The sequence below is a fragment of the Capricornis sumatraensis genome, chromosome 15, assembly GCF_032405125.1.
Source record: "Capricornis sumatraensis isolate serow.1 chromosome 15, serow.2, whole genome shotgun sequence".
In the NCBI taxonomy this organism is placed as follows: Eukaryota; Metazoa; Chordata; class Mammalia; order Artiodactyla; family Bovidae; genus Capricornis; species Capricornis sumatraensis.
In genome coordinates, this window is record NC_091083.1 from 19,057,675 (window position 1) to 19,082,900 (window position 25,226).

The following is a 25,226-nucleotide window of genomic DNA, read 5'->3' on the forward strand; positions in this document are numbered from 1 at the left end:
TTATGGCTTTAAATTGGAATCAGCTGATGTTTGGTTCCACAGTTTTGAACTCTGCAGGGTTAATCTGGAGCCTGCTGGCACACATGAAACAGTTGTTTTATCTGCTGTTCTAAGACTGATGAAATGTTTAAGAGATGGCTGTGTAATCAGTCGGTTATCTCCCAGTGTTACAGCTTATTCCGCTTGGCAGTATACAATCTCCAAAATAATTATGCTGCTGTAGTTAAAACGTGGGAGCCAAATGCAGCCCCTGATATAAAACTGCATTCAGCAAGTCCTTTCGCAAACTGAATAGTTCTATTTTGTTATCTTCTTAGAGGGAGAACATGGGTTGTGATGGTCAGACCTCCTGAGAGCCTGACAGCTTAGGGCAAGGCCTGGGAGTAGGAACACTTAATCTATTGTCGGTGGCTCTTTCTACCTTTGACCTTTTTTTTTTTTTAGATGAACTTGATTAGACTTTAATTCGCTCATCTGGATGTAGGTAGGCCCCTTGGAAATAAGGTTACTGATTCTTAGAGTTTTCTTTTGTCCTGAAAGTAATCAGAAGATACTTAAAATTAAGGGGATTTGAAAAAAAAAAAAAAAAATTCCAGACCAGTATCCACTTTTTAGCATTCTCCTTTCATCGCCATCTATTGAAAAAGACCTGAAAGGGAGAGGTCATTTGGTCAGCTTCAGACCTAGCATTTTCTGCAGAGCTCATCTGAAGAAAAAGCGTCATAGTTTTCCGCACCCCCTCCATAAACTATGTAGTCTCCAGGGATAATTGCTCATTATAAAGATGTTTTTAAAAGAAATCCATAGATATTTTATTGATGTTTCAAAGAAGACCCAAGACTGAGAATAAAATCTTGTATATAAAGGTCTGCTGATGAAATTACACAACCTGTCTGGAACCGAAAGTAGAATGTACGTGTTTCAGTTTGTGGGGAGAAAAGGATACAGTGAGTTCATTGTATTTGAGGGCACGTCTCATCTTGTGGCCCAAAACGTTCCTCTGTTGGCTGAGGAGGAATGCCTCGTGGAGAGGGATTTGTCGTGGTGGATGTAGTGTGATGTACGGTCATGGGTTTGTTTTTCATAGGTGAAAAGTAATCAAAGAAGAAATTTTAGTTTTCTTCGAACCCCAGAATATTCTCTCTGGCCCCAGCCTCTTCAACTGGGGACAGTGAGAAGCTGTTTGGCTAAGACAGCAGTACGAGATGCTTCCTGTTTGTTTCTGTGATGATTTACGCTTCCTGACTCCATTGCTCATCGCCTGTTAGCCTCTCCTCTCCCTCTTGAAGATACAGTAAGTCACTCCCAAGCAGACTCCAGTCCCTCCAGCCAAACACTACTTTTATCATTGCTTCAACTCAGCCCCACAGTTCATTACTCCCCACTTAGAACATCAGAAGCAGGTGTCAAGGAAAACGCCCCGCTTCCAGTGCAGGGGGCCACAGGTTCAATCCCCGGTCAGGGAACTGAGAGTCCACATGCCACATCATGCGGCCAGAAATTTTTTTAAGATAGAAAGAAGTAGATGACAGGCTTGTGAGCAGAACCAGCCTATATATTACTGTACCGTCTAGAGTCTGCATTGGACAGATCGGACCTGGAAAGAGGGTTGGTGATCCCTGCTCCCCTCCTCTCCTGAGTACGTCTTCTCTTGAAACATATTATCTAATTACACGGAGTCCATCTCTGATCACAGTTAAGAGCAGGTCCTCTGGACTCCACTCAGCTTGCCTGTTGTTGTTATTCAGACACTAAGTTGTATTCAACTCTTTGCAGCCCCATGAACTGTAGAACACCAGGCCCCCTTGTTCTCCACTATCTCCCGGCATTTGCTCAGATTCATGTCCATTGATTCGGTGACGATATGTAACCATTTCTTCCTCTCTTGCCCCCTTCTCATTTTGCCTTCATTCTTTCCCAGCATCAGGGTCTTTTCCAGTGAGTCAGCCCTTCACATCAGGTGGCCAGAGTATTGGAGCTTTAGCATCAGTCCTCCCAGTGAATATTCAGGGTTGATTTCCTTTAGGATTGACTGATTTGACCTCCTTGCTGTCCACGGGACTCTCAAGAGTCTTCTCCAGCACCACAATCTGAAAGCATCAATTCTTCAGCTCTCAGCCTTCCTTATGGTCCAGCTCTCACAATCGTACATGACTACTGGAAAAACCATAGCTTGTCTGTTAGGGGAAGAAGCCATCAATAATTGAAAAGCTGATGACAGGCAAGAAGTTAGCCTTGATGGGGGATTCAGAATTTTTTTTTAACTCTCTCTACAATCTATGCATGGCTTCCCTGAAGCAGTTCTGAGGAAGGCATAGAACAAGGGATTTGATGAACTCTGGTGAGATAAAGCCAGAATCCTCAGGCCCTGGGTAACCCAGATGCATCCTGATTGGATGGCCTGCATTTCCCACCTGGGAGCATTCCAACGCAGTCAGCACCCAGAGGTACCCTGGCATAAATGTCTGGAAACTGGGTCATGAAAGGTACATTCTAGAGAATGTCATTTAGGGCAGGTCTTCCAGGGACATATTTTGAGGGACCTTCAAGGTTTCTTGCTATGGTGGGAGACAATGAATGATGTTCAAATAACATCAATACTTTCCAGCTCTCACCTTGGCAGTCCTATGAGAGTTTTAAGGGAGCACACGAACCCTTTAGGGCCACCCTAGAAGTTTTGCAAATAGTTAGCAAGAGCCAGGTAGCCTATCTGATTTCCATGCTGCCTGCAAACTGTTCAGTAGTCACGTTCACATGGAGGTGTATCTCTCATAGTCAGCGTCACCCTCACCTGTCTTCCAAATGTTAATGTTTCTTTGTTCCTGTATCACAATGTTAAGACCTAGGCATCAAAGCATCTTCTTAGGCAAAGACACTTGGTATTCTATATCCTGGTTTAGATTTATATGAACTCTCAACCAACGGGGATAAAAAGGTGATTTTATTAAAATTTTTAAATACCGATTCCCTAGATTTTCATAACCTATACCTTGACACCGTATATTCAGTTTTACTTGGGCATGCTCTTATTTCCATGGGTGTTTTGGAGGCATTTAAGTAATTGCAGATCTCCCTAGGCACTGAAAGGACTTGGAGACACTGCTCGCTCTCCTGTAACTTCACACAGGAAAATGGTTACAGGAGGTTGTCTTTTTCTTCTGCCAACTTGGTCCAGACTCCTCGAGACCTTTCCAGGTCAGATTTCTTGTACCCACCCGCACAGCGGGCCCTTTCTGGGCCCCAGACCCACTTGAGATGCTAATAGGTTCAAGAAGCAGTTGAGGAAGGGTGCATGCTAAGTTGCTTTAGTAGTGTCTGACTGTTTGTGACCCCATGAACTGTAGCCCTCCAGGCTCCTCAGTCCGTGGAATTCTCCAGGCCAGAATAGTGGAGTGGGTTGCCACGCCCTCCTCCAGGGAAGCGTCCCAACCCAGGGATGGAACCCGTGTCTCTTGTGTCTCCTGCATTGGCAGATGGGTTCTTTACCACTAGCGCCACCTAAGTGGGGGAATAGGGCACAAACCTGAGTTGTTGGGTCAGTGCTTTGAAAAGCAGTAACAAAAAGAAGAAAGAGCAAAGATGGAAAGAGAAGACCAAAAAAAAAAAAAAACCTTGTATTTATGAACTAAACCTCACCATAGAAGCAGATGAACTTAGAAATTGTTTACTGATGTGGGTTGAAATGTAGATAGACTTGTTTATCAAAAGTTACATCCTCCGCTCAGTCGAGTCAGTTTTAGTAAGTGATTTAAATTAAAAAAAAAAGAAGGTAATCTCACCACAAAACTATTAGTTATGAGTCTAAATGCATCATTCACTGTGTCTACCTGATTCTTCTATAGCCATCCACCAACTTCTCATTTTCTGGAACCAGATTCTAAACTCATTGTCTCTGAACAATGAGATGTTGCCTCATTTCAGCCCTTCTGGTGTATCTTTTAACACAGCCGCTTTGGTCAGGACCTCGAAAATGTGTGAAAGGTATAGGACAAAGAGCACTAACGTGATTGTCCACGTGTCAATTACCTTTCTACACATGTATTTTTCTACCATTAGATGTTGTAGTCACCAGAAGAGGCTGAACTGCTATAATAGGCCTGAAAAGGTATTAGGACTTCAGACACTGTGGCAGTTTTCTTTCTTGCTCATGTCAGGAATCCTTTCTGGGAGTTCTGGGTTGCTGGTGACACAGGGAACCAGCGTTCTTCACCTTGTGCCCTGGCCTTTCCCTTGGTTTGCTGTTGCTGCTGCTGCTGTTGAAAAATCAGGTAAATAAAGTGATGGTGCCTCTAAACTTGTCAGTAACAGTTTTGTGGTGAGAATACCCTCTTTATTTTTATTTTTTTTGGCCATGTGCCTCCATCCAGAAGTAAGGGAAGGAACATGTGGAGGACCTCCATCTGCTCTGTTAAAAGCCCCGAAGCAGCAGTAACACTCCACTCACATCCCTTTAGACTCTGTGCTTTGTCACGAGGCAAGAGGCCAGCCCATGTGGGCTCGCCATGCCCTCCGGTGCAGTCCTATCCCCATGGGAGGAGAGGATGGACTTGGGTGGCACCTGCTGAGCTCTGCCATAGGCGGTGTTTCCCAGCCTTCCTAGAGGGTAAGAATCACTGGGGACACTTTACAGCTGACCAGGCCTTGGTCCTGAAAAAAAACTGATCCCAGAACCTGGGTTAGTCCCAAGGAGTTTATAAGCAAGTGATTTATTATCTTCAGGAAGGCTTGAGAAACACTGTCTTAAGATGTAAATGGATAGTGGGAAAGGTACTTTCAACATTTGTTGCAGTCTTTTTCTTTTTAAGATTTTTTTTTGAAGTGGACTATTTTTAAAGCCTTTAATTGAATTTGTTACAATATAGTGTCTGTTTTTTATGTTCTGGTTTTTTGGCCTTGAGGCACTTGGGATCTTAGCTACCCAGTTAAGTTCAGTCACTCAGTCGTGTCCGACTCTTTGCAACCCCGTGAACCGCAGCACTCCAGGCCTCCCTGTCCATCACCAACTCCCGGAGTTCATGCAGATTCACGTCCATCGAGTCAGGGATGCCATCCAGCCATCTCATCCTCTGTCATCTCCTTCTCCTCCTGCCCCCAATCCCTCCCAGCATCATAGTATTTTCCAGTGAGTCAGCTCTTCACATGAGGTGGCCAAAGTACTGGAGTTTCAGCCTCAGCATCAGTGATCAAACCCACACCACCACCGCCGCCCTCCCCCGCACCCGCATTGGAAGTCAGAGTCTTAACGCTGGACCACCAGGGAAGTCCCTGTTGCAGTCTTAGGCTGAGAGTGCTACGTTATGTGAAAGTGTTAGTTGCTCAGTCATGTCCCACTCTTTGAGACCCCATGGCCCCCCTGTAGCCCACCAGGCTCCTCTGTCCATGGAATTCTCCAGGCAGGAATACTGGAGGTGGGTAGCCATGCCCTTTTCCAGGGGATCTTCCCAATCCAGGGATCGAGCCCAGGGCTCCCTCACTGCAGCAGATTCTTAACCGTTTGAGCTGCCCAGGAGTGGTGCTGAACCCAGCCCCTGGCCCCCTGGTCTAATGTCTTTAGTCTTCAGGTTTAGCTTCAGGCCTTGCTGTGTAGACTAGATTACACAGAGACTCTTCCATGTACTACTTAAACACCTGTCCGAACCCGAATTTTTCTTTGAATTAGCCGACTGCTTCCCTTAGTTGGGAGAAGGAAATGGCAACCCACTCCAGTATTCTTGCCTGGCGAATTCCACGGACAGAGGAGCCTGATGGGCTACACAGTCCATGGGGTCACAAGGAGTCAGACATGACTGAGTGACTAACTCTCCCTTAGTTGATCAAGTTCACCAGTCATTTTGACACAGTTATTCTATGATTTGTATAGATACTTGGAATATATCCATTTATGACAGGTCTTTAACACATTCAGTGTATAAGATTGACAAGGAAGGAACTCCTAGGATTTCACCCCTCTTGTGATAATGTTGAATCCTTTAGAAACCTGCCATCATGGAAATTAAAAATATAAATATATTTGGCAGGTAGCGGTTGAATTATTAATCAGTGACCTCAGTCCAGAAATGAAGGCTGGGAAGCTGCTCCACTCAGCCTTCTGAATGTTCCAGAAGAATGACACCGTTGTGGGGAGTTCCACCGGGTACTTTCCACGGTGCGTTTGAACCCTACACCGCCTTCTTCACTCTCCCCAGCAGTAATGTGGGTCATGTCCTTTTCGACAAGTTGAAACCAACTTTAAGGTTAGCCTAAGACAGTTATATCCAGGAAGGTAGCTTGTCTTTTCAAATTGTCGTGCTGGAGAAGATTCTTGAGAGTATCTTGGACTACAGGGAGATCAAACCAGTCCATCCTAAAGGAGATCAGCCCTGAATATTCACTGGAAGGATTGATGCTGAAGCGCCAATACTTTGGCCGCTGATGCGAACAGCCAGCCCGCTGGAAAAGACCCTGATGCTGGGAAAAATTGAGGGCAAGAGGAGAAGGGAGCGACAGAGGATGAGATGTTAGATAGCGTCACCGATTCAATGGACAGGAATTTGAGCAAACTCCAGGAGGTAGTTTGTCCTCCTAGGACAGAGGAGTCTGGTGTGCCATAGTCCATGGAGTCGCAGAGAGTCAGACAAACTTAGCAACTGAAGGACAACAACAGCTTGTCCTGTCACTAACATAGAAGATATTCCAGGACAATAATGAAAAGATATTTGTGACAGCCGCTGTTTTAGATCGCTTGAGTTACTGATCTGGTCATGATACGGTAAAATTGAGAACTGACTATGAGACCCTTAGTGGTGGAAGAACGTCTCTTGTAACTCCAAAGCAGTGTTATTATCATCTGTTATCTGCACAATTAGAGAGCAAAGGCTTCTCTGTACAGTGATCTTTGATGCCTAGAGCCTTTTAGCTCCTTGCAGAGTGTTTCACAACCTGCCTTTCTTCCCACCCCCATCTTAAATATCATTTGGGTTTGTTTGAAATCCAGACGAGCAGAAGCCCTTCCATTCAAAAGGGACTAAAGACTTGGAAATCCATCTTCATCTAGTCATTGGAGGCTGGAATGAGAGCCTGTGGGGCATTATTTCCTTTCTTCTTTTGCTAAAGGTTGAACAGAAGAATAAGTATCATTGGGCAGTGATGGAGAAAAATGAAAGTTCTTAGATCAAATATTGCTTCGGCATCCGTGCAGCATGGGGAAGGCAAGTAGATGGCGTGTTATTCTTGAGTGAAGCCCAGTGGCTGCTAATCAGTGTGCAGTATGCAGAGTTTTCCATAATCTTAAAATCAAGGCAATATTTCACTTTTCCCTCTGAGGTTTTCTAGGGAGAGATTCTCTGGCAAAGAAGATGAATCTTCTCTCTACCTGCTCAAGAATGAGCAGTTAACTCTGTAGCTAAATATTAAACACATCAAGTCCAGGGGAGCGTGTATTATATTTTTCTTGTATCCATCATCAGTTATACTTATTTAATTTCCTGACAAATGGAAAGCCATGCTCAGTATTTATCTAGGTTGAGATTTAGAGCAATGAGGAAGCATGATGGTCTTTTTTTCTTTTCATAACACTTTTATTGAAGTAGAGTTGATTTACAGTGTTGGGTTAGTTTCAGATATATAGCAAAGTGATTCAGTTACACACACACACACTTTCAGATGCTTTTTCCATTACAGGCTACTACAAGATACTGAGTATAGCTCCCTGTACTATACAGTAGGTTCTTGTTGCTCATCTGTGTTGTATATAATAGTGTGTATCTGCTAGTCCCAAACTCCTACTTTATCCCTCTTCCCCACCTTTCCCCTTGGGTGACCATCCTTTCTATGTCTGTGAGTCTGTTTTGTACCTAAGTTCATTTGTATCATATTTTAGAGCCCACATTTAAGTAAAATATGCATTTGTCTTTGTCTGACTTACTTCACTTGGTGTGATCATCTCTAGGTCTTTGTCAAGAGTGAGATTGGGGTTCAGGCTTTGCCGATCCAAATACTTTCTCTCTGTGCCTCGGTTTCTTTCGCCAGTCCCTGGGCTGGCAGTCGGGACTTAGATGATTACTAAGGCCCCCTTTCCACACTCCAGTCCAGGATTTAAACTGGATCACAGTCAGATCTGGACCAACCCTTGTCAAAATTACAACATAAGTGAAGTTTCTTTCCCCTGGTCACTGTGTATTTTCCATGACACTAATTTGTGCCCCAGCCACAGCATTCTCGCTGCAGAAACTCGTATCAAAGCTTGTAACCAGGGATTGATTTACAGTCCAGTGTGAATCACTGGAAAAACAGATCATAGTGTTGTTTGTTCTAAGGGAACTTTGTTTGAATACAAATCTGAGCTTCAGGTCATAAGGATGAAGCTCGAAGGAGAAGGGGCAGAGCTGGGAGAGAGCCTGGTGGAGAAGGATACTTCGGGTTTGTCTGCGGCAGCCCGACTTTCATCTGTTGTCCCAGAATAATAACTGATAGTCCCCCTTCCACTTTCCGAAGTGTCCCCACTGGGATGATGAATTCTTGGTCACTCTAGGTGTGGAAGAAGCCCTCAGGGTTCCCCTGGAATGATACCAGAAAGTAGAAGGAAGAAAGCAAGCTGAGGCTGTTCCTTGGTGTTTGCTGCGTGCCCAGTTTGGAGCTTAATATTGAGTATACATGCTAAACGAACCCAGTGAAATCTGTTTCACCTGACTATCAAACCTATCTTAGGTCGGAAACATACAGGTATACGACAAGTATACAGGGTCATTTGTCAGAAAATGGATTCAGGAGTACTGCATAGCCTGTGTCAGAAAGACTCCTGGCAGATGACGTCTGGCTGTGGGGCGAGCAGATGGGGAGAGGCCCTAAGGACAGTCCATCAGTATGTCAGAAGCACCCACGAGCCCAGCTTCCTGCTGAGCCTTGTGAAGGGGACCAGGGAGCCTTCAGACGTGCCTCCCTGCCCTTCAAGACGGTCCTTAGACGGCAGATAATGAGGTAATAGCTGAACGACTGAAGAAGACAGTGGGTCATCCAGCAAGCAGTGCTTTTTTTTTTTTTTTTCTTGTGTTTTATCATTTCGTGATGGTGACTCTCAAAATGAAATCCCGCCCCTGGGAACCCCTTTTCCCAGGGGGTACCTGACGTACCTGTGGTCCTCCTGACACGCTCCCCCTCTCTGCGCTCCTGACCGTGATGTTTGGAACCCCACCTCTTCATGCAGAGCCCAGTGTCTCTGCTCTTCTTCTTCTTCTTTCCCCTCCCTTGTTGTCGTAAAATTCAGAGAAAGGGCAGGTCTGTGCTTTGGCTCCTCTTTCAGGAAGGAAACCCAGGCGTCCTCATTAGACAGCCACAGGGCTCTTTTCTAAAAGCTCACTGTCTTAGGGAATTTTTGCCTCTTGGGGGAGTGCCGCCAACCATAGGGATGGGGGAAATTCTGTGGTACCCTGTATAGGAAAAGTCCTCAAGATGATTCTATTAATATGGATCAACTGCTCAGAAGCCATGTAAATAGACATCCAGGTTCCTCGCGGGCCATGCAAATGGGTGCACTTGGCCAGTTCCGAGTAATTACTCCAGAAAGCAAGACAACAAAATCAATTCCAAACCTTATTACAGGGCGTGGGGTCATCACTTACCAAAGAGGCTGGCTTGTCCCCCTTCCGTCCAGAGGCTGGTGGAGAGCCACGTGTTGGCATGGCTGGCGTGGGAATGCCGCCTTTCTGTGCCTCAGGGTTGGGGGGCGCATATTAAGTTATCAGGGTAATGCTGAGTGTCCCTCATCTGCCTCGGGGGAAACCTGCACAGGGTCCGTGTGGGCCAGGGGCTCTATGGAGGAATGTGACCGGTTTACAGTGGGCAGTAATCCCTGATATTTATTTAACCACGTCAGTTGTATATACCAGGACCTGTGTTATATATACATTTTCATAAATTACCTTTTTTAATATAATAACCCTGGGACAGAGCTGCTGTTACTCAGGCCATTTTATAAGTAAAGAAAAGAGGCTTAGAGAAGTGTGTCCAACCCCGAGTCTGTCTGAAGCGCTGGTAAAGGATGATTTTGTAGCTCAGCGAAGCTTTATGAGCAGAACGAAGGGGAGTATCCGCAGCCACTTTGGAACCTGAGTAGTCTCTGCCCTGAGAACTCTGGGATCACGGCTGCTTGCCTGTTATTGCTAGAACATCAATTTATACAATTGGCTACAAAAGTGCATTGCTTATATGATTTCCACTGCCCCAGGCAATTCATAAAAATGTCTCCCTCCCTGATCTGCATGCGCATGAAAGATGCCTTCGTTATTGTGGGAGTGGGCTAAGCAGTTACAGTGGCCATAAATATCAGCCCTCCAGAGCCATCTGCCACAGGAAGAAAGTCTGAAATAAGGTCAGATCTTTCCTTGAGCCAGCATGACCCCCAAAGACCAGAATGAGGAAGTCAACATGACTCTCCTCACCCCTCCATAACAGAAAAAATACCTTGCTTCTCCTCTGAATTGAAAAGCTCTTCTAAGAGCCAGCCCCACCTAAAACAGGGCCATACGTTTTCATCAGTGATGCTGCTAGTAAGTGCTGACCTGTATTTTATTCCAGGTGGCATAAGGGGCCAATATGTGTAGACTTGGCAGATATAGGTCGCCCCACCATCCAAGCAGGATCATGAAATTGAGACTTAAGACAGAGGTCGGGCCTGCATCTTATGGGCCAGTGTGCTGACCTGAGAATCACAGGAAGATAGATACGATTGTAACCTGCTCTCATCACCAGACTCCTAATTATAATGCTGTCCTGTCTCCAAGAGAGTGTATGTACCCAATAACCTTATATTAAAAACTTTTTAATGAGATCCCTCAGTGCTTTTGAAACTAAAATCCTTTTTTAATTGGATTCAAGATGGAACTACCTCCTACCACACTTAACCCTGGGACACCTTCCAGATTAATCGATGTGAGGGTGTCTTGGTTAACTGAGCCTGAGGCCTTGCTCCATCCTCTGGCCCCTTGGAGAAGAATCATTTCTTGCCGTGGCCCCCTGGGACCCTCTCAGCCACCCAGACTTGTAGGGGACTGACCAGCCCAGGGATTGGGGCCAGACCACTGTATGGCCTTCTTGTTGTCTTGTCATGTTCATCCTAAAGTTATTTTTCTTACCTTGAGGGAAAAATATATAGGCCTCTTCCACACTCTAGAATTAACATGTAGAAAACACAAATTAACCAAATTCACAGTTTGCTTTTTCTCTTGCATTTCTTAACAAAGGAGACTGCTTGCTTTCTCTATTCTGTCCCCACAGCTCCTTGACAAACACATGTGTACACACCCAGTCATGTCTGACTCTTTGCAACCCCATGGACTGTAGCCCTCCAGGCTCCTCTGTCCATGGAATTCTCCAATTAGGCGTACTTGAGTGGGTTGCCATTTCCTGCTCCAGGGGATCTTCCCAACTCGGGGATCGAACCTGTGTCTCTTACATCTCCTGCACTGGCAGGTGGATTCTTTACCACTAGCACCACCTGGGAAGCCTGACAAAGATGCAGGTCACCGTAAACTCACCTCCCGATGCTTAGAGCCGAGTGCAGGCCTTTAAGGAACGCAATTTGCAGTGACTGTCCCATCCAGGAAAAGGGGTGATGTTTAAGTTCTCCAGATACATTGACAGCTATGACACTGAAATGCTTTACCCTTAGTGGCTTATTTCAGAGGCCTGGGGAAGGAGGAAACAGCAGGTCCCGGTTTTGCCCTTGGTGTCTTTTCCCTGTGTCCTGCAGTCGTTGGGATTTACATCATAACTGGTGAGGAACGGTTGCAGTGTGTGCAGAGCCAGGCACATCCCTCCTTGCTTTCCCAAGAGGCTTAAAAATGTGGTAGATTTAATCTAGATAAAACAAAAACCCTCCATTTTCCTGGCAGAAGATTTAGAAAGCCTGCCTGACTTAACAGAGCCATGGGGAAATCAGGAGATGGTTCCTCCAAGAAAAGCGCCCCAGCCGAGGGAGGCTGGTAGTGGCCTTGATCTTGAGGCCAGTTAGCTGAGTGTGGTCCCAGACGCCAGGAACAGACTCTCAGCATGCGGGTTGCATGGAGCCTGGTGAGATCAACAGTTTCTCCTTGGTTGAAAAGTTGGCACTGATGTACTGTCTCAGAGTCCTCCTGCTGGGGACAGGAGCCAGGGTTCTTGGAGGGAACATCAGATCCCTGCCCGAGGGAGCCACAAGTCATAGGCTCGGCTCTTCCTTTGTCAGAAATTCCCAGGGGATTCCCTGGGATTGCAGTTGGTGAGCCAGACAGCGGTGTCCACATAATTCAAGTACTGAAAGCAGAACGATGGCTCCATCTCTGCTCCCTAGGTGGTGGCCAGATGGCATTACTTTTTACATCAGGGTGCCTATCACAGTTTCATTACAAGTTGACTTCTACAGGATGTGGCATTTGTAATTGGGGAGCTGTGATTCTTGTTCTGGAGTCTCACTTTTAGATAGGGAGACAGTGGCTTGTCCTAGGAGACCACTGGTTTAAAACAGGAGAGATTTCAGGTATAAAAAGACATTTTCGGTGGCATGGGAGAAGGTTAAAGTGGTTCTGGAATCTTTCCGAGGAAATCGGAAGCTACCAGGACTGCTTGGTGGAGGGCGCTCCTGTGATGGCATTGACTGTGAAGGCTGTTGTCAACCACCAATGATGCGGATGACTTAGCCTTTGCTCTGAGCCTCTTGCGTGATTGTGGGCAGTCGGCTCACCTGAGAGGGAAGGGAGCTGGAGAGTTGGGTGACTCTAGTTAACTCTTAATCATTGTAGGATTCTGTGATTCTGTGGAATCAGACAGAAAGGTGATGCATTGACTTCCTCTAATTTTATTTTTCTTACTTTTGCGTTTAAAGCAAAAAAAAAAAAAAAAGGGATACAAAACTCTTTCATCTTCTTGCAGGTGCTTCCCAAAAGGAATTTCAGCTTTGCTGCTCTTTACAGTTCCTTTCCTTTGTATCTCAGTTGATGTTATCACAACCAGTTTGGTGCAGCAGTTCAGATGGGCCACCTTGAGGAAATCATACTCTGGAGTACAGAAATGTGTCTACCAGCCAGCGGAATGAATGTTGTAGTTTTGTTATTGAGCTGGAGTTGATTTTTTACAGTACTTTGTTAGTTTCAGGTATACAGCAAAGTGATCCAGATAGATAGATGCATATATAGATGTATGTATCACGTGGTGGATGATGGATGGACGGACAGTAGATAGACAGACGGACAGAGTTCACAGACTCCTTTTCAGATTCTTTTCCATTATGAGTTATTAATGCAAGATATTGGGTATAGTTCCCTGTACTGTACAGCAGATCCTGTTCATCTATTGTGTGTGCGTGTGTGTGTGTTTATGTATTGGTGTGTATCTGTTAGTCCTGTACTCCTAATTTTTATCTGCCCTACACCTTTCCCCTTGGGTAACCATCAGTTTGTTTTCTCTGTCTGTGAGTCTCTTTCTGTTTTTGTAAATAAATTCATCTCCGTTATTTTTTAGGTTTCACGTACAAATGGTGTCATGTGACATTTGCCTCTGTCTGACTTCACTCCCCTCAGTGTGATCATCTCTGGGGCCACCCACGCTGCTGCACGTGGCCGCGTTCCATTCTTTCTTACGGCCGAGTGGTATTCTGTTGTGTGTGCATACCACATCTTCATTCATTCATTCGTCTTTGATGGACACAGGTTACGTGGCTCAGCTGTTGTAACCGGTGCTGCTGTAAACATTGGAGTGCATGTATCTTTCTGAATTAGAGTTTCCAGTGTTTTCTAGACACATGCTCAGAAGTGAGATAGATGGACCATATGACAGCTCCAGGCTTCATTTTCTAAGGAACCTCCATGCTGTTTTCCGTGCTGGCTACACCAGCTCACGTCTCCACCAGCAGTGGAGGAGGGCTCCAGAGGACTGAATCTTAAGTGCCGCTGTGACCTCCGTCGCATACCCATGTTGCACGTAAATCAAGCACATTTGGAGGACAAAGTAAAAAGAATAAAGACCAAGGGCCGTGGGGGCCCTAAGTTAGTAAAAGCACGCCATCTACACTTCCCGGGGGACCAGCTGGAAGAACAGGGTTTCGTTATTGTCCTTTTCCCCATGACGCTGAGGGCCACCTGCTACACCACTGGAAAACTGCTTTTTTAAGGTCAAAGCTACGTTAACTTTACAATTTTAATTCAGGGGATTTTTGATGGGGTTTTTGAGCCTTTAACTGCTTTGTAGAAACTGAAAGCGTCTTGGCCCATGGTTGACAGTCTCACCGGACGAGAGCTTCGTTTAGAGCACAGGATGCCCCACGCAGTCCGAAAACCTTTGGACCGTTGGACTTTGAAAGAGGCATGAAATTCTCTACATAGTGGCTGAGATGGAGGGAGAAAGCCAATGACGGGAGGAGGAGGAGCCTGTCCTCTTCTGACTTAAACTGGCAACTAACTCTCCGAGAAGCCAAGATCCCAGTAGCAATTCAGTTGTGTGAAGGAGGCGCCTGCTTGGCTTGCAAATGTGTAGACAAAAGAGAGCTTCATTCACAGAAAGAAAAAAAACACCATAGAGGGTTCACTAATTTAGCCTTGCAGGGCCTCGGTCTCTTGATCTGTTGGCCCGTTAGAATTCAAAGGCAGACTTGAAGGGAATTTTCAATTCACTACATGATGACTCTGTTGCTGTCTTGAATTCAAATGTAGCTTGAGCTGAATCTGTCCGCCAGGACTATTCCCTTTCTTTTTCTTTTTTTTTTTTTTAATAAATAAGTACAAGGTTCAGTCTGCGCATGATCTTTCTGTGGTCGTTGTCAAGTGTTTATTTGTGTGGGTTTGGACAGTGATGGAAATTTCTGGACTGAGATGTGGAATGACCTTGAGGATGTGGGCGACCCCTCTTTTACCCTGGGGGTGGAGTTGACTTGGAGGGTCAGATGTCCAGGTGCACAAGACCAGAAGCTCCACACTTATTATTTTGCCAGCTTGCCACACCTTCTCAACGTCCATCCTCAAGCTGTTGTTTGTATTTCAGAAAACGTCCCATGATTTCCCATATTAAGATATTACTAAAGAATTATCAGTCAGGCGTGGAATGTTCCTAAGAGGCCCTTTCTCAGGTTTATGGGAGCAGCCTTTCAAAGAGAATTTATCGTCCATCCAGGCTGGTGGCTTGAGGAGAATCGTGGGGAATGACCAGCTTCCTATGTTGCTGAGAGTCTAAATTGTTGGCGTGTGATCTGAAATTTCTACCCTACAGCTGACAAGTGACTCTTTGAATAATTGCAAGCCATCCAAGTCACTGACTTCCCATCTCTATACCTGGATGCTTCAAAAACAAACACACAGAACAAAAAACTACCTTGTCCATATTTTAGAGCTAAAGACTTGAAGAAAACTGCCTTTTAGTAAAATGGTGTCTTCAGAGCATCAGACCTCTGTTTCCTTCCTCCCCAGTTTGGTAGCCTCAGAGAAAGTTTCCTTAACAAGTGTGGGGTCAGTTTTCTTCAGGGCAGAACTAATTTTAAAATCCAATCTCAGGATCATTCTCTCAGGCAGTGTCTACACAGCCCTTCACACCGAAGAATGTGAATTCGGTGCTGTTTGACCCTGGACAGGCCGTGATATAGACTGATTATCTCTACATAAGCGGTGCATTTTTTTTTTCCCTTGAGCATGTTTTTACCAAGTCTCCAAGTTAAGCTTTCCAAAAGAAACAGCTGTGGTTTGAAAAGATTGGTGATAATCCAGATGGTTTCTTTGAGGATAAGTTTACTTGGTCATTTAAAATTAAAATCTTTCAGTAAAGTCGAGCATCTTCCTGATGGCTTTAAATACACGACTGCTGTGTGTGTGTGCGCACGCGCGCACGCACGTGTGTCTGTGTGTAGATAGCATTGGCCCATCTCATCTGAGGCTTTATCTTTGAAAACAGCAAAAACCTCATCACCGTGTCTCTGGTTATTCAGCAGTGAAGCTGGCAGAATATCTGAGGGAACCTTTAATGGCAGCAGAAATTGTGAGGAGAGGCAGGCAGTCAGACACCAACATCCCTATCTGGAGTAGGTGGCTCATGGCGTCTCTGGGAATTACCATTCTCAACTTCTGGTGCGAGATGGTCTAATCATACCTCAGCATTATAATACTGATGACAAGCTGAGTATGCGTAGCCACATTGCTGAACTTGCCGACTGCTGGGAGTTGGGGCCCTCTAAAGCTCCCACCCCACCCCGACTCATTCTCTCCGGGCCCAGCACCCCCTGGCCGCCTCCTGATCATCCAGAGATGCCCACGGCAAGGCCTCACACCGGTCACCTTCCCCGTGGGTGCTCTGCACCCCAGGACCTTTCTGTCTAGACCTTCTTTGCCATCCAAATGGATCTGGCTTACGTGGCCATCTGAGGGGTTAGCCAGGTATTCACAGTTAAGCTGCAAAATGAATTCACGGGAGACAGTAATGGCCAGTAAGCGCTCATGTGCCACCCCCAGCTATATGTACAGACCCAGCGGCACTTGGGGGGTCAGTGAGGAGTCGTCACCGGTGGACTCTGTACAAACCTGAGACACTAATACTTGGTTCTGGGTCACCTCTCAGGTTTTACCCCCAAACCCATTTCACCTGTGAATTTAAAGCACCCTAGTGAGGAGTAAGGGCTTTCCTTGTGGCGTATCTGGTAAAGAATTCGCCTGCAATGTGGGAGACCTGGGTTCGATCCTTGGGTTGGGAAGATCCCCTGGAGAAGGGAAAGGCAAGCCACTCCAGTATTCTGGCCTGGAGAATTCCATGGAGTTATAGTCTATGGGGTCGCAAAGAATCAGACATGACCGAGCAACTTTCACTTTCAGTGAGGAGTAAGGGGTGGGGCCAATGAATAGACATGCAAAAGATGGATTTTTTAGTTTTTCACTCCAGAATCCAGAGCTCTTATTAAGGCAATGAATTGTTGAAACTCTTGGAAAGTGGGATGCCTTAAAATCACCTGGGCATGGGACAGCAGGTTTATCTTTTCTAAGCCGGCTGCTGCCACCGGCAGAAACTCTGGAGCCAGAGGATAAAGGTGGCAAGAATCATAAAGTGTGAGTGCTTACGAGACTCTGTCAGACAGGCAGAGAAAAGAAATGTGTGGAGCCCAGAGCAGAAACAGGAGGGCTGAGCCTGGCTGAAGCCTCTGCCTCTGCCCATCCTTGGAATTCCCTGGCAGGTCACTTCCCCTCTGTGATGTAGAGCAAGCCTTGCTCTGCACTCATGGACAGCAGAGAAAGCAGGTGCCAGGAGTGATGCTGACGCCAGAAGGGTGGTCCCCTCGGGCACACAGCGCAGCCGCTTACCGCTAAAGGGCACCCAGAACTGTGGTCGGTGTTTAACCACCCACCTTCAAGGATGTTGGAAGCAGAACCTGGTAAAGGAGAAAGATCTGTCCCAGAATCAGACTGCAGGGCCATCTGGTGTTACAGCTGACCTGCAGACAAATCCATTGAACTTCACACCTGAGTTACAGCTGGCACGGGGAAGTCCACAAGCCACGTGGCTGCCTTAACAGCTGTCCATCCAGGTGGGGTAGGCAGGAAAGAAACTGCCCACCCTGTTACATCACCATGAGTTTTGTTTGTTTGTTTGTTTGTTTGTTTTAATTTTAAAATCTTTAATTCTTACATGTCACCATGAGTTTTCTAGGACCTGGAGTCTCTCCCCGACCTTTTGCCATGGTGATCACCACCACCTTAGGGCAGATACTAACGATACTTTTCCCTTCGTGTGTTGAAATGATTTCCTCAGGCCAATGAATCTTAAGATTTTAATGAGCGTATCAAGTGGACCGGTTGCTTAAAAAGTCTGGTTGTTTAGCTGGGAGAGGACTCAGAGAAGCAAGAGTCTCTGAAACACATTCTTATTCTGGAAACATCCAGACTCAAGTCCCATCGGGGGAAAACCACAAATGGCTGCCTCAGAGATGAATGTTGAAATTGGGAGTTCTCTATTTCTACTGCAGATTTTTCTGATAACTTAATCAAACGCTATTTTTATTAAATCAATTAGTATGCATGCGGAGTGAAGTGCAAGACGTTTTTTCGCCCAAGAAAGGGAAGGAATAGTTTTGACTGTTAAATTTATTCTGAATGAAACCTTTTGGCTATATATCCAGGTAGGGTTCTTTTCTCAGGGAGGAACTAGTGGTGGGCAGCCTGGTTTTTGTGCGTTGATTTCGAGGGGATGCAGCACAAGTAGCTCAGGTATAGAGGAAGTAAGGTGTTTTCCACCAAGGCGTCCAGGAACTGAACGTAGGAAACCTAAAGAAGAGTCTTGGAGTGAGATTTCCCCCAGAGCCCCCACACTGCTGCAAGCTGTTCATTGCCTGAGGGCATCCAGCTGAGGCTGCACTTTGGGGCAGAAATTCAGCCCAAGCTCTAAGTCGCCAAGCCACGGGGGCCATGCCCACATGGGGATAGGCTGCCTCTTTTCAAAGGTCCTAAGTGCGAGGTACCCAGGGACGCGCTGTCGGATTGGGAGTCAGTGAGCAGTGAAGGGGAGGCGAGTCAGCAGTGGTGTCCAGGATACTCTTCTTTGTGTTACAGCTAGAACTAGAGCTTTGGGGGGCATGTTCTTCCAGAGTCTTTGTTTCAATGGGACTAAAGTATTGAGTTGACCAAAAAGTTCATTTGGGTTTTTCCGTGAGATGTTACGGAAAAACCCAAACCGACTTGTTGGCCAACCCAGGAGAAGAGTTAAGAGGTATGCACAGTTCCCAGAGAGGTCTGTCAAGGGCAGATCCCTGAGGTCACCCTCCCAGCTGCACAGGCAGAGTGGACCCTGCATGAAAGTGGAGAGAGTTAGAGATTTGAAATACCTTTCCTTCACTCCTTAGATTCTTCTCTGCTTTCTTGCCCCTCCTCACCCCATCCCATGCTGCTCAGAGATCAGCTTCAAACTTTCTCAAAGCAAAACAAACACAGAAACCACTGTCTGTTCACCAAGAACCTTGTTCAAGATGGAAACACTTGGAGTTGCCAAATTCATACTAAGGTGTAAATAGCTAGGAACAGTTAACTATTACCTTCCTCAAGGGTAGCGTTTTATTGCTTCAGTAGCAGACGAACCACACCTTCCTCGTGGACTCCCAGGCCATGGAAAGTGGTTGGAATTTTGTTTGGGTGTTTAAGGCGGGAGTGGGGACCACTCCACTCCTGAGACCACCGCACTGGGTGCAGGGTGGCCCCATAACAAGTCTGCCTCAGTTTGCATCATTTGTTCCTCTTTGCTTTTGTCCTACCATGCATGTCAGTCACCATGACAGGTTCCCCTGTCATTCCACTGTTCTTTTAGGTTGACCCCAGCTTTTCTTCTTGTCTCTGAACTTGGCCGGACTAGCATTTGTTTTCCTTCTGCTTAGGAAATCCTTCCTTAATTGCCTTCTTTCCAGGCAAGCAAACTGCTCTGTGCCTTCTACTGCATCTGAAAGCTTCTCTCTCTTAAGTGTCATACCCCTAAAATCTACCTGCTTGAAAGCGTCGGATTCTGCCCCTTTCTGAGGCTTCGGTTTTGAAGTCAAAGTTCAGAGCATCCCCATTGCTTGCTTACCCAGAAGCCAAGCCCAGAAGCCCAGAAGAGAAAAAGGAGAACTTCCTGAGAGTCTGGTTGTTAGAAGCTTTTAGAAGACAGAGATAATGTCTTCTTCTGTTTTTCTTTTCGATTTTATTGAAATACAGTTGATTTACAATGTTGTGTTAATTTTTACTGTACTGCATAGCAATTGTTATACATTCTTTTTTTGTGTTCTTTTCCTTTACGATTTTTTTCTCCATGTTTTTCTGTCTGTATCAAGTCTAATAGAAGATAATCGGTATTTTTCCTCCTCTTAAAGTGATTACAGTGGATACCAGAAGCTGGAACTGGACTTTGCTGTTTAAAATCATTCCTTGATTTAAAGCAGTTCCTATAGCTTTTCTGGGCTTAGGTTATGCGAGTGGAGCTGAAAATCGCACATTAATTTGATCAGTTTAGGAAAAATAATCTACCACCAGGCAGCATGGCCAAATACACTCTGGTCTAAGAAGTCAAACAGCTGAAGTGGCAAGCTCACATGTAAAGGTCCACTCTGTCCATCTGTGATTCTTTAAAGACCCTTCATAATTCTCATATACCTCCCATCATGCAAATTAAACACGTGAAGAGTCTCCCATCCTTGGAGACATGGAGGTTTTTAAATGCCAAAAAGCTAGGAGCATACTCTCCTTTATCCAGAAGGTGAAGGATTTGCATATTTAATCTCAGTAGACTCCAGTGAAATAGTATATGACAAGGTTCCAAGTTTTGTTCTTTTTCCCAAATAAGGAGGAAGCATCTTACATGTATTTCAGAATGCTGTAGGGGTGGTATAGTACTTTGTCTTCTCCTACTCCTTCCAATGAGTTTTTTGTTCTGAAAAGTAGATGCTAATGTATGATTTGGAACCTTTGATGGTTTGTGATGCCAACTTCCTGCTCTCCAAATGTGCCACTTTTTTCTGTCCGTGGTCTTACATCATTCCCCTAAATAGAGCCAAAGTTGATGCCTTAGTGCCGTGAATTTCTCTCCAGCCACTTGCTGTACTTGGCATTTGAGGACCTCTCAAGGCTCTCCCCATCTCTCTAAGGATGAGGGTAAGAATCAGAGCTAATTGAGTGTGACTGCGTCTCTCTGCCTCTTTTTCTCCACCCAGCTCATCCAAGACAGGCAGGTCAGAGGGAGCATCTTTTTCTTTTAATTTCTAAAGTTTTTAATCCCTTTTATCTACAGTTGGTTGTGCTAAGAAATGCTTTGTTAATTAACAGATTATTAACCAGTGTCTTCATCTGGTTTAACCATGTTAACCAGTATCTTTAGGCACAGGCTGAAGAAGGGTGAGTCTTGCTTTAGAATACAGAAGGAATGAGAGGTTTCAAGACCATTTTCTTTGGTGGAGGGAGGTGGTTTGGAGAAGAGTATCGGCTGGTCTCCCTTGGAGGAACCTTCAGCCTGGACTCCCATCACCTCTTAGAAATGAGGAATCAAGAGGTTAGTGGTTGACATCCCATGGCCATGTTTCATTCTCAGCACAGACAGTGCAAACATCTGTTTCAGCATCTGCCCACCACGTATAGCTCACTTTCTCAACTAGCTAAAACAGAGTCTTTAATTTCAGCAAACAAATATTGCATGTTTTGTGTGTGGAACTTCGCATTATGTGCTATGATGGAAATTGGAAAGAAGAGGGCTTGTTCTCAGCTCCTAGGCAGCTTGTTATCCGGTTGTCTAAGCCTCGGAGTCGAAAAAGTGTTTTAAAAGGGTGATGTTCTAGAGATAGCCTCTAAGACAATTATAGTTAATATAAGTGTCTGCTCTTGTGGTTGTGATTAAACACTTCACTTGATGCTGTGACTGTGCCACAAGTCCCATTGACAACTCGCCCACGGCCTCCCACCCCCGTTCCTGAAGACCCGGGTTCCCGGTAGTTGGTGCGCAGTTATGAATTGATTCCCCAACGTGGGGAAAAGCTAATAAATATGATTTAGGATGAAAGGCGCTGGGTAAATGCTTGAGCTGTTGTTACTACTGTTGCCGTGCACCTTATTTTTAAATTGTGCATCCTTTTAAGTAGTTGACTCGTTCGCCCCAGTCTCCATTATATCTGAGCAAAGCATTCACAGAAATTTCTAAAACCTTTTCATTTCTCTCTGTAGGTTGTTGTTTCGTAACATTTTATACAAGAAAAGCTGCACTTGAGGCCCAGAATGCACTGCACAATATTAAAACTTTACCTGGGGTGAGTCGGTTTACTTTTGTACCAAAATCACTTTATTGCTTGAAAATGGTCCTTTCAACTGAAGGTTCTAGTGATGGGCTCTTAGTGCCAAAAATGACTTTGGGCTTTTGAGGAGGGTGTGCTGACTACCCCCCCAAGACCTGGCCCTCGGTCCCCCTTGCAGCAGCCAGAGCAGCTAGCCAGCCCCTCAAGAAGCGCTGGCATTAATGCTGACAGAAAGACCTCTCAGAGAGTGTGTCCCCTGGCCAGAAAATCAGAATGACCCCACTGGGTCGCAGTGGCTGCTACAGAGGATTGGGTGGGCAGCGATTGTAAAGGGGAAAAAAAGAATGCACGCACACACGCATGCAATACACCAGAGGAGCAAATGGAAAAGGAAAAGCTTTTACTCACCAGGAGCCTCTTTTCAAATTTAGTCCTTAGATTTTTCTTTTGAAAGGACAAAATGTACTCTGCACAGCCATAATATTCAACCTCCTAATGGCTTCTAAACAGTCAGTGGTGGTTAACAAAGTCAATGTTTTAATGCCCAGTTTGTGGCTTCATGTCGATAGAGAACAGAAAATACGAAGCTTACAATTTTTTGTTTGCATTTCCTTCCCAGTCATACTGGACGTTTGGTACCATTCACTAGAAATGAACTAATGTTGGCTGTAGCTGCTGCATCCGAATACATGAGTTCTGGGGATTTGTGACCGTTTTATCTAGTGCATGCTGGTGTAAATTTCTCTGTGCTAGTTAGGATATTTTCCCCGTTGATTCAGATATCAGGGATGAGTTTATTTAATGGCAGAATGATGTGTGTTGCTGATAATGAAGAACCTCTGGTAAGCAGTGCTGTGTTAATGATTTTATTGAAACCTGGTTTGATAAGAGTAAAAGAAAAATAACATGATGTCCCTAATGTTTTCAGGGTATAATTGTAATGTCTTATCATTTATCTGTCATGCAAACCTATGTACACAAGTCATTTGATACCCTGTCACCCCCAGAGAAGATAGCATTTGCTTACTTCTCCTTAGCTCCATTGAAAATCATATATTTTAGTGGCAAGATACTCAGTAAAAGGTTTTCAAAACATTAACTTGGTAATAACAAAAAAGTAGTAAATTACGAACTGTGGTCTCAAACCACGCTGCTTTGGTTTTCCCCTTTTTGTGTGAGCAAATCAGACAGACTGAGATTCAGAAAAGCAAGTGTAATACCAGAATTCTCCCTCCTAGCTTAATTTAACTACTTCTCTCTGAAACGTCTTAGGTACTTTTTTAGTAGGGAAGATTTTACTGGGTCTAAGTGCTTTGCCTGATGATTTTTTTAGTATTATTTCTGCTTCATTCCCTGTATAAATGGAATTTTTCCAGTGTAAGTTCTGGGAGGTTGCAGTGTTAGGTTACATTATTGAATGAAGCAACCAAGGTAAATATTTACTGTCTATGGCAGAAAAAATAATAATTTTTATTTCCCAGGCTCCTAATCCAACCCAGAGACCACTTGGTATTCCTTCTTTTAGAATGAAATACTTTACAGTAATTAGTGTGCAAAATCCCTTCTATGTGTTTAAACAAATTACTTGAGATGATGAATTATTATAGCATTTAGGGTCTGTCGGTGCCAAATCTCATCCTATTTTAAATTAATGTGAAGCTTGGTTCATTTGAGTTCATCCCCTCCACTGGAAGGAGCACAACTCCTAACATGCCATTTTCATGCGTGAAGATGCTCCTCAAAACCCAGAGTTAATGAATGGGCTGTGTTGAAACTCATACAAATGACTGATGAGCTTGCTTCTGTTTGGGACGTCGGACATTTCACTCTGACCCCTTTCTCAGCAAACAAATAGCATCTTCTGTATTTAAAAAAAAAAAAAAAAACAACAGTTACTCACGTCTCTTTTTTGCTCTAAAATTTTCTGCATGCAGAAGTCAGGGCTGCTGATTGTGGAAACCCCTTATTAAGAGCAAGAATTCTGGGGTTGGAAAAGACGGTTTGTGGATTGTTTCCAGCTTTCTTTTCATCCGGTTCAATTTCCTCTGCCCAATTACTTGAGGCAGGTTAAGTGAAAATTCTGAGAAGTCAGGTCTGATTTGTAAGCTCCGAGGCTTCACAGCACACACAGTGTTGCTACATCTGCCATTTCAAATTAGGTGAATGGGAGCAGAGTCCCGCATCTTGCATTTATGTATTGCTTTATCTGATCAGCATCACCCTTAACAGCTCCAGCAAGAACATGAAAGTGGTTTCCTATCAGCTGGGAGCTTTGGTGGACGGGAAGAAATGGGACCAGACATAAAAGATTAATGCATATTCTCGGGGAAAAAATATTACAGGGTGCCTTGCTGTTTGATTACAAGCCTTGGAATTAGTCAACATTTCCATAATTCTAAACCAATATACACCTGTTTTCCCACTGTGATGTGAAGGCACAACTTAATTTAATAGAATCCCTGCTGTGCTAAATCTCTCATTAAATACCAAGCAAGTTCAGTAATTTAAAGTTGTAGCACTACTATTTTAACTGGTTGCCTTCCTATTATGAAATTAATAAGAAATTAATGATGCACTTTGCCATATGCCTTCAGTTTCTTTCTGAATAAAAATAAAAAGGATAAAGAAAAATGCATCACCAGCTGACACTTTAAAGCTTTTCTGGTTGTAATCATTTCTCCTGTGGATAAAATCCATTAAAAAGGCACTTGCTGCCTTTTTTTTTTCCTAAAGTGTCCAAAACTTTCCATTTAAAGCAAGATCAAATAGTGCTGGGTGTTTGGTTTGCCTTTTTTTTTTTTTTTTCTTTCCTGTTTAATTTTCTCTTGCAGTTGATGTGTTTTGTCATATGGAACTTTTCATCATGCAGCCAAACTTGGTGATGTCAAGGAATTTTCATTCTTGAGAGAAACAAAGAACTTGGTTCCTATGGAAAAGAAAGGAAAGCTGATGGGCCGTTCTTTTATGCAAGTGAACATTCTTTTATGCACTCTTCCTCCTGTGTAATGTGTGGATTATAGAGACCCTTTCCTTGGTGGGGTGTAGGGTGAAGCATCAGGGCATCACTTAGCAGCACAAAGTCATCAAGGACACATCTCTTAAGCCTGTCTCTTACTGTGTGACTGAGAAAGACACTGGGTCTTACATCCTCTGAAATGCCCAAAGTAAATCCTAGAAATACACTCTTAGAAGATAAGGGAGCAAATTCAGCAGCTCTACATAGGGAGCAAGAAATGAGCTTCAGAGGGTTGGGAGGTCCTTCTCCTGGTTTGATGACACTCTGCTCTAGAGATGGTGGTTTGACACTTAAGGAAGAGATCAAATCTTAGGCACAGGCATGATTTATTACTAACATTTCATTAGGTTAGAGCTTCCCTGATGGCTCAGCAGGTAAAGAATCCACCCGCAACGCAGGAGACACAGGAGACGCGGGTTCAATCCCCAGGTCGGGAAGATCCCCTGGAGGAGGAAGTGGCAACCCACTCCAGTATTCTTGCCTGGAGAATCCCAT

The 25,226-nt window shown here is 44.7% G+C and overlaps 1 protein-coding gene across 9 annotated transcripts in view; it reads left to right on the forward strand.

Moving 5' to 3' along the window:
• CELF2 (CUGBP Elav-like family member 2) overlaps positions 1-25,226 on the forward strand; it is a 309,038-nt gene that overhangs the window by 187,788 nt on the left and 96,024 nt on the right. For all 9 annotated transcript variants that reach the window (XM_068987614.1, XM_068987615.1, XM_068987616.1 and 6 more), the window contains one exon: positions 21,648-21,730. In XM_068987614.1, the coding sequence (XP_068843715.1) occupies positions 21,648-21,730 (83 nt within the window). The remainder of the gene's footprint in view (positions 1-21,647; positions 21,731-25,226) is intronic.